Genomic DNA, 13493 nt, shown 5'->3' on the forward strand with positions numbered 1-13493 from the left:
ACTGAAGGCCTTCGATAATAAACAGTAAAGTTCAAACTACAGGGAGACCAAAGCCCTTGAAAAACAATGGTGCTGGTGAAACAATCACATAGCAAGTCTAACAGTGAACAGATTTTCAGTAGGAAAAAAATTGAGAAACAGGAGAGGTAAGATTAGCAGGGAGATAATGGGTCAGACCTTCATAGAACTTCATAATACCATGCGATGGTAATTCAGAATGAAAATTCTCCAGGTGTGACAAATGACCAGCATGCAAACACTAGGATACTTCAAATTTAAAGACGTGTGTTAGGAACTAATCATGTTAGAAATAAAGGAAGGGAAAAAAGAGAAGTCTTCTAAGAAGGAAGAGAATTCTGCTCACATTGGACCTCAACTAATAGAATTATAAACATGAAAATCATTTTCTTAATTTAAAAAACTTTAGAAGCAGTTCAGAGAATGGAAGAGGCACTCGTGTTTGGGGATGGAGTGCTCGACAATGTTGGTCTGGCTATAGTAAGACATGGGTGCAGTGGGGTATGGTTGGGCATCAAAAGTGAAGAAGGGAAGCAGTGTAGCTGAAGTTTTTCTGGTCCTGCCTGGCCCTCGGTCAGGACAAATCTCTCTCACCCGCCAGTCCTGCAGCTGCTCAAACCCAACCAAGTAAACACACAGAGATTTATATTACTTATAGACTGTATGGCCGTGGCAGGCTTCTTGCTAACTATTCTTATATCTTAAATCAACCCATTTCTATTAATCTATAAGTTGCCACGTGGCTCGTGGCTTACTGGTATCTTAACATCTTCTCATGGCGGCGGCTGGCAGCCTCTCTCTGCTTCTGCCTTCCACTTCCCAGAATTCTCCTCTCTCCTTGTCCCACCTATACTTCCTGCCTGGCTACTGGCCAATCAGTATTTTATTTATTAACCAATCAGAGCAACACATTTAACATGCAGAACATGCCACAGCAGTTCCCTTTTTCTTTTTTTTCAAAAAGGAAGGTTTTAACTTTCACATAGTAAAATTATAGATAACAAACAATTATCAAGCAAGAATTACAGTTACAAAGCAGGGGTCAGAGGCCCTTATGCAACAAAGCAAGGGTTCAGAGAATCTAAATGGAAAGGAAAGAAGGATGCTGTGTGATGGCTAGTCATGACCATCAGCTTGACGAGATCTAGATTCACTATGGAAATAAATCTTCAGTCACGCCTGTGAGGGAGTTTCTAGATTAGGTTAATCGACATTGGAAGAGCTACCCTGACAATGGGCGGCACTCTTCCATGGGCTGGGGGGTCCGACTGAATGAAAAGGTGAAAATGAATTTGAGCACAAGCTTTTCCAACTCTGTTTTCTGACTATGGATGTGACATGAGCAGTAGCCTTCCACTCTGACCCTTCCTTACCACAGTGGACATCGTTGCTTGGAGCTATCACTCCACATAATACCTCTGTCCTTAAGTTGTGTGAAGTATTTTTGTCCTAATGATGAGAAAAATAACTAATGCACTTTGGATACTAAGTTTGAGTTTCTCTCAACTCACATGTTGAGATCCTGACCTTCAAAGTGATAGTGCTTGAGTGAGGTCTTTAGGATGTGTATGGTTTATGGGAGCTAAGCCCTCACAAAAGGACTTGCCCCCTGACATGAGCAAGCTTGTTCCCTCTCCTTGCTCATCCCCATGTGAAAACACAGTGAGTAGTCCACTGAAAATTAGAAAGAGTCCCTTACTGTACCCTGACCAGACTGTCATCTTGAGACTCCTACCCTCCAAGACTGTGAGAAATAATGCTCTGTTTCTTGTGGTCACTGCTCTGTGGCAATTTTTATTATAGCAGCTCAAACTGATGAAGACAAAGGTTCCCAAACTATTAACCAAAAGCGAAAATGCAAGTTACTGGCAGAATACCCCTTTAGGAAGAAGGTCATGAAGGTCCTGGTAAGAGAGTCTAGGAGTCATTGCTTTGATGGGCACTAATGAACAGATGAGTTTTCAATTGTAAACAAAAACATCACATGGATGATGTAGAAAAAACCATTTCATTTAAAATGAAGAGGGAAACGTCAGAGAGAGAAGAGGACTGGGAGTGGAGTCATGTCTTTGTTCATGGGGACATGGAGGAATAGTGCAGACAGACAAGCTGACAAGATACAGTGACACAGAAGGAAGAGAGAAAAGCTGGGTGCTCACTACCTGCCTCTCATATTTCTATTGATGAGCTAGATGCATTCCTACACAGCCAAGAGAAAGACATGAGACACCATGAAAAGGAGGTTGTGTTTATGGGAAATGAGGTGTAGAATAGGGAATGGTTGGGGATTGACTGCATTCCACTAACGATCCTTATGTATTGTTTAACTCTATATAGTATGGAATACTCTGATAAAAAATAAATTACAGTGAAAAATGTACATGCACACAGAAAATAATGAGTAATGAATAATAAAAGAATTCTTATTAGCGCATTATTATTAATCATCATTAATTCAAACAAACCATTATCAAATGGATTTGCTCAATGAGCAAAGCAGTAGGACGAAGAGGTTCTTTATAAGGATATAGTGTCATTGAAACAACCCACTCCAGTACGGAAAATTTATACCCTACCTTAGTCAGACAGTAAAAAACACTGAAATCATTCCCAGGACTTTTATTCATACTCTGAGGTCTAATAAAAATAAAGTGAACTGCCATTTATCCTAACCCCTTTGCTGCCTCTTGGGTCCCAGAGCTGGCAGCCGAGTAATGTCTAAACATGGCTGGAGTGTCTCCAGTAATACTTGCTCTTCTGTGTTCTGTGGAACACAGAAGTAGGGCTCGACCCACCTAGGCATTCAAAGAACAGTATCCGTGGTGCTGACCTTCAAGCTTTCTGTACAGGGTGCCTATACTGCAGGGACTCTGGCCATTCAAACAGGAATCAGTGTTAATCTCTCCTGGGGAAATGGTAGCATCCATCCTGTTGACTCTGGAAGTATCATTCGTCATGTGGTTACTGGGAGTGATGCTGGCCCTCTCTAAGGTCGACACACTCCCTATGCTCTACTCTTAGGGAACAAGAGCAACACTGCCAAGCCCTCTCTCAGAGGGCCAGGCCTAGGTGCAGTGCTTTATGGAACCAGGCTGAGAGCTGCCCTGAAAGGGCACATGCTGCCTGATCCGAAAAATGTCAACTATTCTCCTGACTATGAAATTGTGTTTTTGTTATTTTCTTCTCCCAGCAAGCTTTACCTTTTCCTCTAGGGCTCAACTTCCTTCTATTTATGAGCATGTTGTGTAAGACTTCACACTTGATCTCATTTCCAATTTCCATAAATTTCCTATCAGGGTTTCAAAATATCATCATTGTCTACAAACAGCTCTGGTATTCTCTGCCTGGGAAAACTCCAAGGTTCATTTTCTACACTATCTCCGTGACTGACCACACCAAATGTTGATAATGTTTATGTTGCAACTTACATATGTATGTTCTACACATAGCATACGGTGCATACCACTAGTTCTGATTGCCTTGGTGACAGAATTCTGTCGTATATATTTAAAACGCTAGGTCCTAGGCTCAATATAAAGAGTAACTGTCAGTGGGTCATTTGCTATTTCCTCTAGCTATTTCCAAGTTGAAAGCACAGCCTCAAAACCCAGGAAGACGTGAGTTCACTGTTCAGTTAGCAGAAAAAGCATGGCTCCTTGCCATGCCATCCTTGGGGACGACTTACACTTCCTACCAGTGTGCACAGATGGTACTCTGAACAGCAGTACTCTTGATATCAGGCACACGAGTTTCATTTTATACATCCATTCCCTTAGACTTATTCTGTGAGGTTCTTCACACATAGTCTTTTACTCTGATCATGGAGGTTGTAGCTCTATACCAACATGAAGAACATCAGTTGGAGCTAAGGAGCCCTGCCAGTTTTCACGATGTCTCTCATCATGTTGCATGCTCTGTGCCCATCTCCTGAATCACTCATCCGACCCAGCAGCGGCTGTATTCATCTCACTCAGCTGGATGGGACCTATCTGCCAATGTTTTATATACTAGATATTTAAACACAGTGATTTTTTTTTTTTTTTTTTTTACTATATCTCACACAAATGCCAGATATTTTCACAGTAAAGGCAGGAAATGCTTATCAGAAGCTTTGGAAGGCTTGGACTTTGTGTTTTTAATCTTTGTTGTTATTTTTTTAACTTTACAACTGGAAAGCATTGAATAATGAAACAAAACCCCAGAAATATCCATGTGAGCTATGACTTCTGGTTCGGTAGTACACTGGCTGGTTCTCATTTTCTGATATGATCAGTTTTATTACTCATACAATGGTAACATTCTCACCTACACAATCACATGCAAAACAAACAGACTCAGCAATGTAGGAAGAAAAACTTTTTGTCTCTCGGTCAAGGGAGTTAGGGACAAAACACATCACTTTAGTGTATTCATTCTCTATCCCAAAATTTTCCTCAGCAAACATTATTCTTCCTTTCTATCTCTAGCCCCTATCCTACCCGAAGGAGTTCACAAGTGACAGGGAGATCTGTCTGTGTTGACATGAGCAATCACACTAAAAAGAACATAAGTGTATGCATTTCTGGAAAGGGCAGAGTAAAGCATAATTTCTATTGCTGGTAATCTCACAGGGCATTTCACTGAAATACCATCTTCTTATTTAATGTGATTGACCTCAAGAATTTTAATTAAGTCAATTTACTAAAGCCAATGCAGGCTGCTTGTATTTAGCGGGATGGTTTAGAGACATACAGTAAGAACTCAAACTTTATTGTTAGTTTTACACCTTCATTGACAGTGCATAAAGTAATTAGCATTAACAATCCTCCAATGCTCTGTGTCTGTCTGCTGTGTGAGACACCTATGGAAATTGCTTTTGGCCTGAAAAACTGTAGCAAAACTGGAGGTTATTCATTGAACTGATACTGTGTAGTGTCATTTACAAGTTTACAAAGGAACACATACTACTTTATAAATTAATCTTTAAGCTGTAAACTTTTAGTATTGTGATTTATTTTAACCACAAAGCATCTTTATGTTAATGTTTCATCTTTGTTGCTGTGAGGAAACACTCAACCAAAAGCAACTTAGAAGAGGAAATGGTTTATTAGGCCTCACTTCCATGTCCATTACTGAGGGAAGTCAGGGCAGGAGTCCAAGAAAGAATCTGAAGACGAAACCATGGAGGAGCGCTCTCTGATGAATCACTCTCAGGCTGATGTTTAGCGAGCTTTCTTATACAGCCCAAGCCCATCAGCTCAGGGAATGGTGCTGCCCATCGTGGGCTGGGCCCCCTATATCAATGAAGAAACAAGCCAGATCCCTATAGACACGCCCACAAGCCATTCTGATCTGGGGAGTTCCTGAACTGAGACTTCCTTCTCGAGTGCCTTTGTGTTGTGTCAAGCTGACAGCAATTCTAACTATGACATTTAACATTTGAACAAAGTGGTGTGTCCAGACATCTTTACAATAGGCTTTTATTCTAAGTAATTATGGGATATTAGAGGACCATGAAGGCTCAACTTACAGCTCAACTTTTCTTGTCCATGTAATGCCTTATTTAGTATGTGGTCATAACTTACTTAGTAGATGTGAGTCTCAATTCTATAGTTGTTTTGCAAAAAAGAAAAAAAAAAAAACAGAAAAGAAAAAGGAAAAAATTACCTTAACATTAAGTGGATTTTTCCAGCTGTAGTTAAGAGCTGAAAACTTATGGAAGAGAGACCAGACTCCAAGCCTATTAAAATTCCTCTTCATAATAACAAGAAAAAAATATGCTACATGCCATATTGGGGTTACCCTATTCTTCAACTCTGTTTTTATGTCTGTGTTTATTCTGATGTTTCATGGGTCCAGTGGTGGGCCACATCTGTCCTGTCAGCACTCTTTCTAGAATAAGCAGTTTTGTTCCCTTAACTTTAGCTTCTATGGTTTCCCCAATACACGGTCGTTGCATCTTCTGTAGCAGTGTCGAATGGCACAGCCCTTCACCGTGGTGCCTAGAATGAAGCTAGCTACTCAAGGGTCTGAGCTGACACAATAGGCATACAATGCACTGAATCCATCAGATGGGCAAATCAATTTGCCTGCATTACCAGAAAGGGCAAGGGTGTAGTGAGGGGGGCTGGGCGGAATATTGCCTACATTTGTGCTGCAAATGTTTCTGTATCTCTGTGAGCATTAGCTTCATTCAATCCCCCTGCTTTTACCACCTGACTTGTAGCACCTCTAAGTTCATGCACTTTGAGGATTGAGAAAGGAGTTTCTTTCACTAGACTGAAAATTCCCATTTCCCAGGGGAATGCTGACTTGCCAAGCTGATGTCAATATACCAAAGCTTTGACCAGCACACTGTGGTGACTCAGCACTCCCGTGGTCAGAGCGGGGTCTTCTAGTACAGCTATAAGGGAATTTCTGAGGATAGGTCAACCACCCCACCTCTGAACACAGCATAGGACCTTAAATTCTCTTATCAACATCAGAATCTGAGCGAGAGGTAGTGGCAGAGATGAAACTTTCCCACTGGACTTCTCCAGCGAATTTCTTCTTTCTTATCATCCCTTGAAATATTTCTTGACATGGTTTTTAAAATCTGTGTCCCAGCTCCCATGTCAATATATCCCTCTTACCTTTAAAAAATATATATCACCATTACAGAGGATACAGAAAACACACAACTATAGTCAACTAAGGAACGCAGATTAGGCAGACCAAAATGTCAATGGTAGGAGAGACCTGGAAGTCTAAACAATAGTAAAACATTACCCTTCAAAGTACACACCAGGCTCCAGGCTGGCCTAAGCTCTGTAAGATTTGAGAAGAGCCAAAGACACAGAGGTCGGCCCTAGAAAATATGTTTGATTACTCAAATTTACTTCCTGTTTGTAGAGATCACTTAGTTTTTTCATTGACTAATGCATACATCTTAAATGTACTTCTGGTGCATATTATTGAATATGCTTAACCTTGCAGTATATGCCTTAATCTTAGATGGTTGAGTAACAAGAACAACAGAGTCTGGAGAGATGGTTCGATGGTTAAGAGCATGTGTCACTCTTCAAGAAAACCAGGGTTTGCTTCCTAAAACTCAAGTAGGATGGCCCCCAACCACCATGACCCCTGCTCCAGGAGAGCTGATGCCTTCTTCCAGCCTTTATAGACACCTGTACATGTGTTGCATGCACACACATGGACACATGAATAAATTAACATAAATAAAGATTTTTCAAAGAACAACAAAGATTCTTGTTACTCTAGCACAACCTAGGTCTATCATTTGTTTGATAATCACTTTCTACTAAAAATATTCAATCATAAAAAGATCATATGCACTTTCAGCAGAAGGCTGGAGGTACCTTTTGGTCATTACTTGTCCCACATGACTCTTGATACAGAAGACTTTCCGTGTCTGAATGCCCACCCCACATGTCGCTTCTCCATTCCAGCCAATGGTCACATTGAGGGCAGTCACCAGAGTATTTTCAGAGCAGGGACCCCAAGCAGATGTCTCCCAGTAGAGCTGTGTACAGGAGTGATCATTGCACAGGCGGTACTCTTGGAGTTCCTGACTACTAGGGCAGGGCTTCCCACCTGTGAAAATTTTAAATGAGAAAGAAACCATTAATGATGATGATGTCATACTTGCTTTTGTTTTTCTGTGATCTGGAGACCTAACCTACTGGGTGCTTCTGACACTAAGATCAGATATCCATTTCCTGTGCCACAGCTGATGGAGAGTGGTACGTTCTTGTCTCTCAATTTATAGGCAGCAGGTGCATGTCCAGCAGAATATAAAATTAATTTGATCTACTATCCACCTATGGAGTACACGTCTCTGATATGAACTCCAAAGAAATCAGCTTTTCTTTGGATATTATTTTGTTTGCATAAGCTAATCAATGAGATAGACTAGCCAATGACCTTGGAGTATCACTATGTCAAATGCACACTATACAAATGTGAATTGGTGACATGGAATAGGCTATGACCTTGGAGTGATATTATGTCAAGCATACACTGTACATAATTCCCTTTCTTAAGGAAGATGCTATGTTTCTCAGAGTGCCACTTTTAAAGTGCTTATCTTCCATGAAGCATTTTACTGTGAGTTGAGAAATCCAAGGCATGTATTAAAATCTGGCAAGAGAAAGCTCATCTTAAATCCTGAAATAGTTCTGACAACCCACTCTGCCCTGGCAAGGAGACCAGGCAGATGTTCACCTTTAAACCCTTGGCTGAATCAGATAACCAAACTTCATTACTATCTATTCTTTTACATTTTTATTCCAATGTAAGAAGCAGTGTGTCTCTGAAGTATTGATCTTTCCCTACTAATCCACACCACAATGTTTTATTCAGTGGGACAAAATAGCCCAGATGCATAGCCTTCATTTTATTATTTTTATTCTAATACTAATCTTTCCCCCTTCATTCTAGAAAAAAACAAAGGCAGGATGTATAAAAGCAGTTGCACGTCAAGATAACAAAGTTCTCTTTACTATGACCTAGCCCTATTTCTCATGATCACAGAGCTGAAATCTTGTTTAAGATGTTACTCACAGCTGGGGTCCCACTGTCCCGCTCCTCTAAGGGAGCCAAAGACTGAGGCAGCAGAGGAAGGACATGAAAGGAGTGGCATATATCTGGGGACAGAGTCCATTGCTGGAAAGGATGGGAATGAATGTTCCTTTAATTTGTTCTGAAGTTGCTGTTCACATCCCCATAGCACCTTTTACCTTCTTCAAAGCTATTTTCATGACTTTCATGTTCTCTCCCTGGCCCCTGGCACTAAGTATTCTAGAAAAGGAAACCAGGTCACAGATAAGTATCTTCCAGGTGCTATTGGCAGTTGTTGGTGGGAAAGCCAGGTCTCCTAATTCCTGCTTTGGAACTCTTTATATCAGATAGGTCCAATTATATTCCCAGTTGTATAAGGCACCTGAGCCTGGATGTGTGCTTTCTCTAAGCAGTGGAATAAACAGAGTAACTAATTCATTAGACTGGGACATTTGAGAGTTTGGACTAAAGCCATTTCTGTGGAAAGGTGAGCCCTGCATAGATAAAATAGAGGTCTCACAGAAAAGAAAGCATGCGTGGAAAAGAAATGGTTAATGCATTTAAAGAGCAGAGATCACCATGCATGACAAGAATGTCGCAGACACTTATTCAATAACAAAACTTTCGGTGAGGTACTGAATCTCTCACTCACCTTCTCCAGCCAAAGCCAGGACAGTCCGCGACCTGGTTTGTTTGCCATCTGCATTTTTATTTGAGCAGGACTGGGAGCAAGATGACCACACCGTCCACTCACTCACCACACAGTCCATTCGGCAGGGAATATCACAAGCCATCCGTTCAGGAGGAGGAGGCACTGGGCAGAGACTCCCTGATACTTCTTCTCCTATAACCAAACAGTTAGAGACAGTTTCTTAGTGATGAAAACCGAGGCCAGTCCAAGGAATTCACTGGTCTGTTGCTTTCTCTATTATCCTACTTTGTCTTGGAAACCTTCAGTAGATGTCCAAGCCATGAAGTATAAATATGGAGGTACCTTCAGCTATCTATAATGTGCGTGTCAAGGAAAATCTGCCAAGAAGTAATATGATATTTAAAAAGTAGATAATATGGCCAAATTCTCATTTGTCATCCTTTATAGGGACAAAGTTGGCTTCTTCTAGAAACAATTTAGCCATGGATGGCTGGAGCTAAATATGACTGACATGCTAATGGCAGCTATATGGAAAATGTTCACTCATCTTCAAAGTGGAGACCAGGGTGCTTTGAACATCACAATTGATGCCAACCATCATAATCCACTCCCTAAAGGAGAGTTTCATCACCCCAGTTCTCTTTCCAGTGCATTTACCTCGAAATACCTAATATCTAGCAAGATTACCGTATGATTTTTCTTCTTTGTGCCATGGAATAAATAATCTAATTATAGTGGAAAGGCCTGTGGCTGAAATTGCAGACAATGTTGACAAATTTGAAAGCCAGGCTCAGGTCCTTCCTAACACATTTGGTAATAATCCAGACAACTTCCAAATAAATAATAACTGTGCTTAAAACCAAGGTACAAAACATACCAAATATCAAAGAGTTCCAGTTTTGCTATTGACACTGGGTCTTTAGTGTCCCTCTGTAAATAACATTGACAATCCTTTGATATCATATCCTACTACAATTTTTGTAACTTTTAAAACAAGGCAGGATAGTGCTTAAAAAATGAGCCAATGGTCAGAAAAATGGGATCATTTCTAAGTTACTTTTCATATCTCAAAAGATAACAATGGTTTCTTTAAAATAAAACCACTTTGGGGTTGTTTATTTATCATTATGACAAATTCCTTAAATATAATAATTCTCCTCTTCTCCCCTCCATCCATTCACAGTCTCCTCATAAACAGAGGACACAAAGAATAAAGGCATCATTTATTATTTGAAATAACAACATAAAATGTGGGATGACAGCTATAGGAGACAGACAGCTTTGTCTGAGTAACTTTACAGTTTGGAATCTTCCTGTTGTGATGAGTCTGACACATGAGAATAACTGCCAAGGATGTATTTATAGTACCTCCTTGGTGCAGCCTACGTATTTTGCATACATCATACATTTGTTGGAGGACCCTTAGGAGAAGCTCATGGGGGTCGGAATGTTGTATATCAGTTCACAGATAAGAAGTCAGAGGGTCAGAGTGGAAAACGGGCTCATGGCTACCCCTGGAACAATTGGGTCTCACAGCTAAACCTCTAATTCCTAAGCTTCCATTATCCCATTATCTATGCTATGTCTAATCCCCTGGAGGTGGATATCCCTTTCTGAGGAAGTAAATAAAACAAGCTGACAGGAAGCCTGTCTCAAGGAGAAGACAGTGTGTGGTGAATATCTGCATTCATATTTGTAAATGAGGCCAGGCTCATTGCCCTTGAGGTACAAATAAAATTTTTCAAGCATATTATGAGAAGTAATAGAGATTCCAGCAGATAATCAAGCTGCAAGCTCGGTTCCAATCATTCTCCTTTTGGTCTCAATCTATTTTCAGGTTGAGTCCACACAGTGTACCCACCCCCTACACACACACACACACACACACACACACACACACACACACACACACACACGCAGGAAGTCATTGGGGGGCACCTCATTCCCACATGCAGAAGCCAGCAGGCCGGGGGATGGGGGCAACTTAACCTACATCTAATCAAAATTTAATTCCCACTCTTGTGAATATGATTAGCATAATTATAACACAAAGCTTTCTAAAGTAATGGTTTGCAAAGAACATTTCCAGGAATAAGAGATACAGAAATCTTATGAAATGTGGAAGAGGTGGACGGTGCATTGAGCAGTAGTGGGTTAAACACAGGTGTGCTGTTAGAACTGACTACCTTAACAGGATATTGACAGTGTGAGTGAACATCAGAAATTTCCCAGGAAACAAATGGGGTATAGTACTCTACCACAATAGTACATCAGTGACCACACAGCCTCCTTTTAAGAAATGTCTCTCTAAAATAAATGGCATATTTTTTTTTACTGTGCTTTAAGAAAACATTATATTTAAGAATTATGAAATTGGCTATTATTCAAGGGGTGGAAACTAAGAGCAGTGAGAGCGATGGAATAAAAATGCAGGCTCAGGGTAATGAACCTCCACAGAGCTCATGTTCATGCTCCAGGTGAGCTACGGACATGCAAAATTAAACTGAGTCCGAAAGTAAGTAGCAATTAAATGATGCAGACAGAAAACACTGTCGGGATTCATGACAGAGAACCTGTTGGAGTTAGGCAGTGTCATGATACGCTTTTAACAAGAAGCAGAGATAGGCAAAGATCACAGACAATGAGGGGAGGATGCCTCAGGAGAGGGGAGCACCCCAAAATGCACAGAGTCAAGAAAATAAAGTTGTGTGGAAGGCAGACAATGCTGGTCATCCCCAAGATGAAAACCCACACATTGGGACAGTTACTTGCCATTATGTTCTAATGGATAATGAAAATGGGTGCACACATTTTCACTTACCCACCTTCTTTAAACTCCCAGTTGCTCCACCTTCTCATGATCCAAATTTGACCTCCTCTCTAGCCATCATACATTCATGACCCTTATCCTTCACTTCAGGTTCTCATACACTTTCTAAAACAAAGCTGTCTCATGAACTGATACACCTATTACTGGTGCAGTGCAATGACAATATACCCAGCAACATTCTGATAGATTGTCTTTGAAAGCTAATGCAGATCTATGAACAAACAGATCATAGTGGCTTTAAGGAAACCAAACCAGTGGTCAGAAGGAGTCCCTGCAAATCGCATGTCTTTTCATGTAAGCAACATCACTAAAGAAAAGTCACACAGGGCATTCTAGCAGCAATGTGTGCCAGTCAAGTGAGTATTGGAAAGAGAATTGTAGCTACCAGCAACAATTGACCTCTCAAGACCACTCAACTTCCTTTACTTTCCATTATCTCATTCTAACAATGAAATAAGAACATCAATTTTCTAGGAGACCCCAAGGATGATGGATTACTTAGACAACACACCTAAAAGGTGGTATAACACATAGCAGTCTCTCAAAAAGAAGGGCCCTTACAAGATGTTATTTGCAAAATGGTTAACACACATGAACACCCACTCATACATGCACCCTCACACACACGCACACCAATAGACAAAGGGTCTTTTCATTCGATAAATCTCAGTTTTTATCTTGTAACCATGGAACACACTAGCTTTACCTTTCTATTGGGTACAAACAGTGTTTCTATGGGCTCACATGAATGACAGAGATATTTATAATAGTCTAACCCATTTTGTTGATACAATGAACTAATAAACCCTTCAAAATCCCATGAAAGCATCTGAGCCTGAAAACCTCACCCCCACCTAGGTCTATGTGCTCATACTCCCATTGTGAATATTAAGCCATAGAGGGGAAAGCATTCAGGATCACTTGTTTATTGTCTCTTAAATGGATGAGGGAGATCAACTGACTCCAGGTATGTGTGGAAAATGCAGCAACTTATGGAAGAGAAGCCAACCCATGAACACTGAGTATTCATAAGCTCTGATAATTTAATATCATGATAAAACAGAGGTATGTTAGAGCAAGATTGAATTCATTTTTCAAGGAGAATACAAAATGACTCCCAGCCTTCACCAAATTCCCTGGAATCAATGTTGAACAAGACTACACTGTCACTTCTGAGGAGACTTCCCAATCTATTTAGGGTCTGGGACTCTTCTGATCTCATCACTTACTAATAGAAATTCAATATGATGAAATTCTATAAAATTAACTATTTTAAGCAAACAACCTGGTGTTTTTCAGATCATTCACAGTTATGTACATTAAAAATATTTTCATCACTTCAAACTTAAGGCAAGTTTCCAGTAACCTCTTGATTGTCTTTTCCCTCGGTCCCTGGAAATTAAATAAAAGCATTTAGATTAAACATTGGCTCCCAAATATGCCAATATATGCAAG

General features: G+C 40.4%; 1 protein-coding gene across 1 annotated transcript in view; it reads right to left on the reverse strand.

The window, feature by feature from the left end:
• Thsd7b (thrombospondin type 1 domain containing 7B) overlaps positions 1-13493 on the reverse strand; it is a 697290-nt gene that overhangs the window by 367212 nt on the left and 316585 nt on the right. Inside the window, exons 7-8 of the mRNA XM_059280451.1 lie at positions 9209-9400; positions 7356-7590 (exon numbers count right to left, since the gene is read on the reverse strand). Of these exons, the coding sequence (XP_059136434.1) occupies positions 7356-7590; positions 9209-9400 (427 nt within the window). The remainder of the gene's footprint in view (positions 1-7355; positions 7591-9208; positions 9401-13493) is intronic.

The sequence above is a fragment of the Peromyscus eremicus genome, chromosome 15, assembly GCF_949786415.1.
Source record: "Peromyscus eremicus chromosome 15, PerEre_H2_v1, whole genome shotgun sequence".
NCBI lineage: Eukaryota > Metazoa > Chordata > Mammalia > Rodentia > Cricetidae > Peromyscus > Peromyscus eremicus.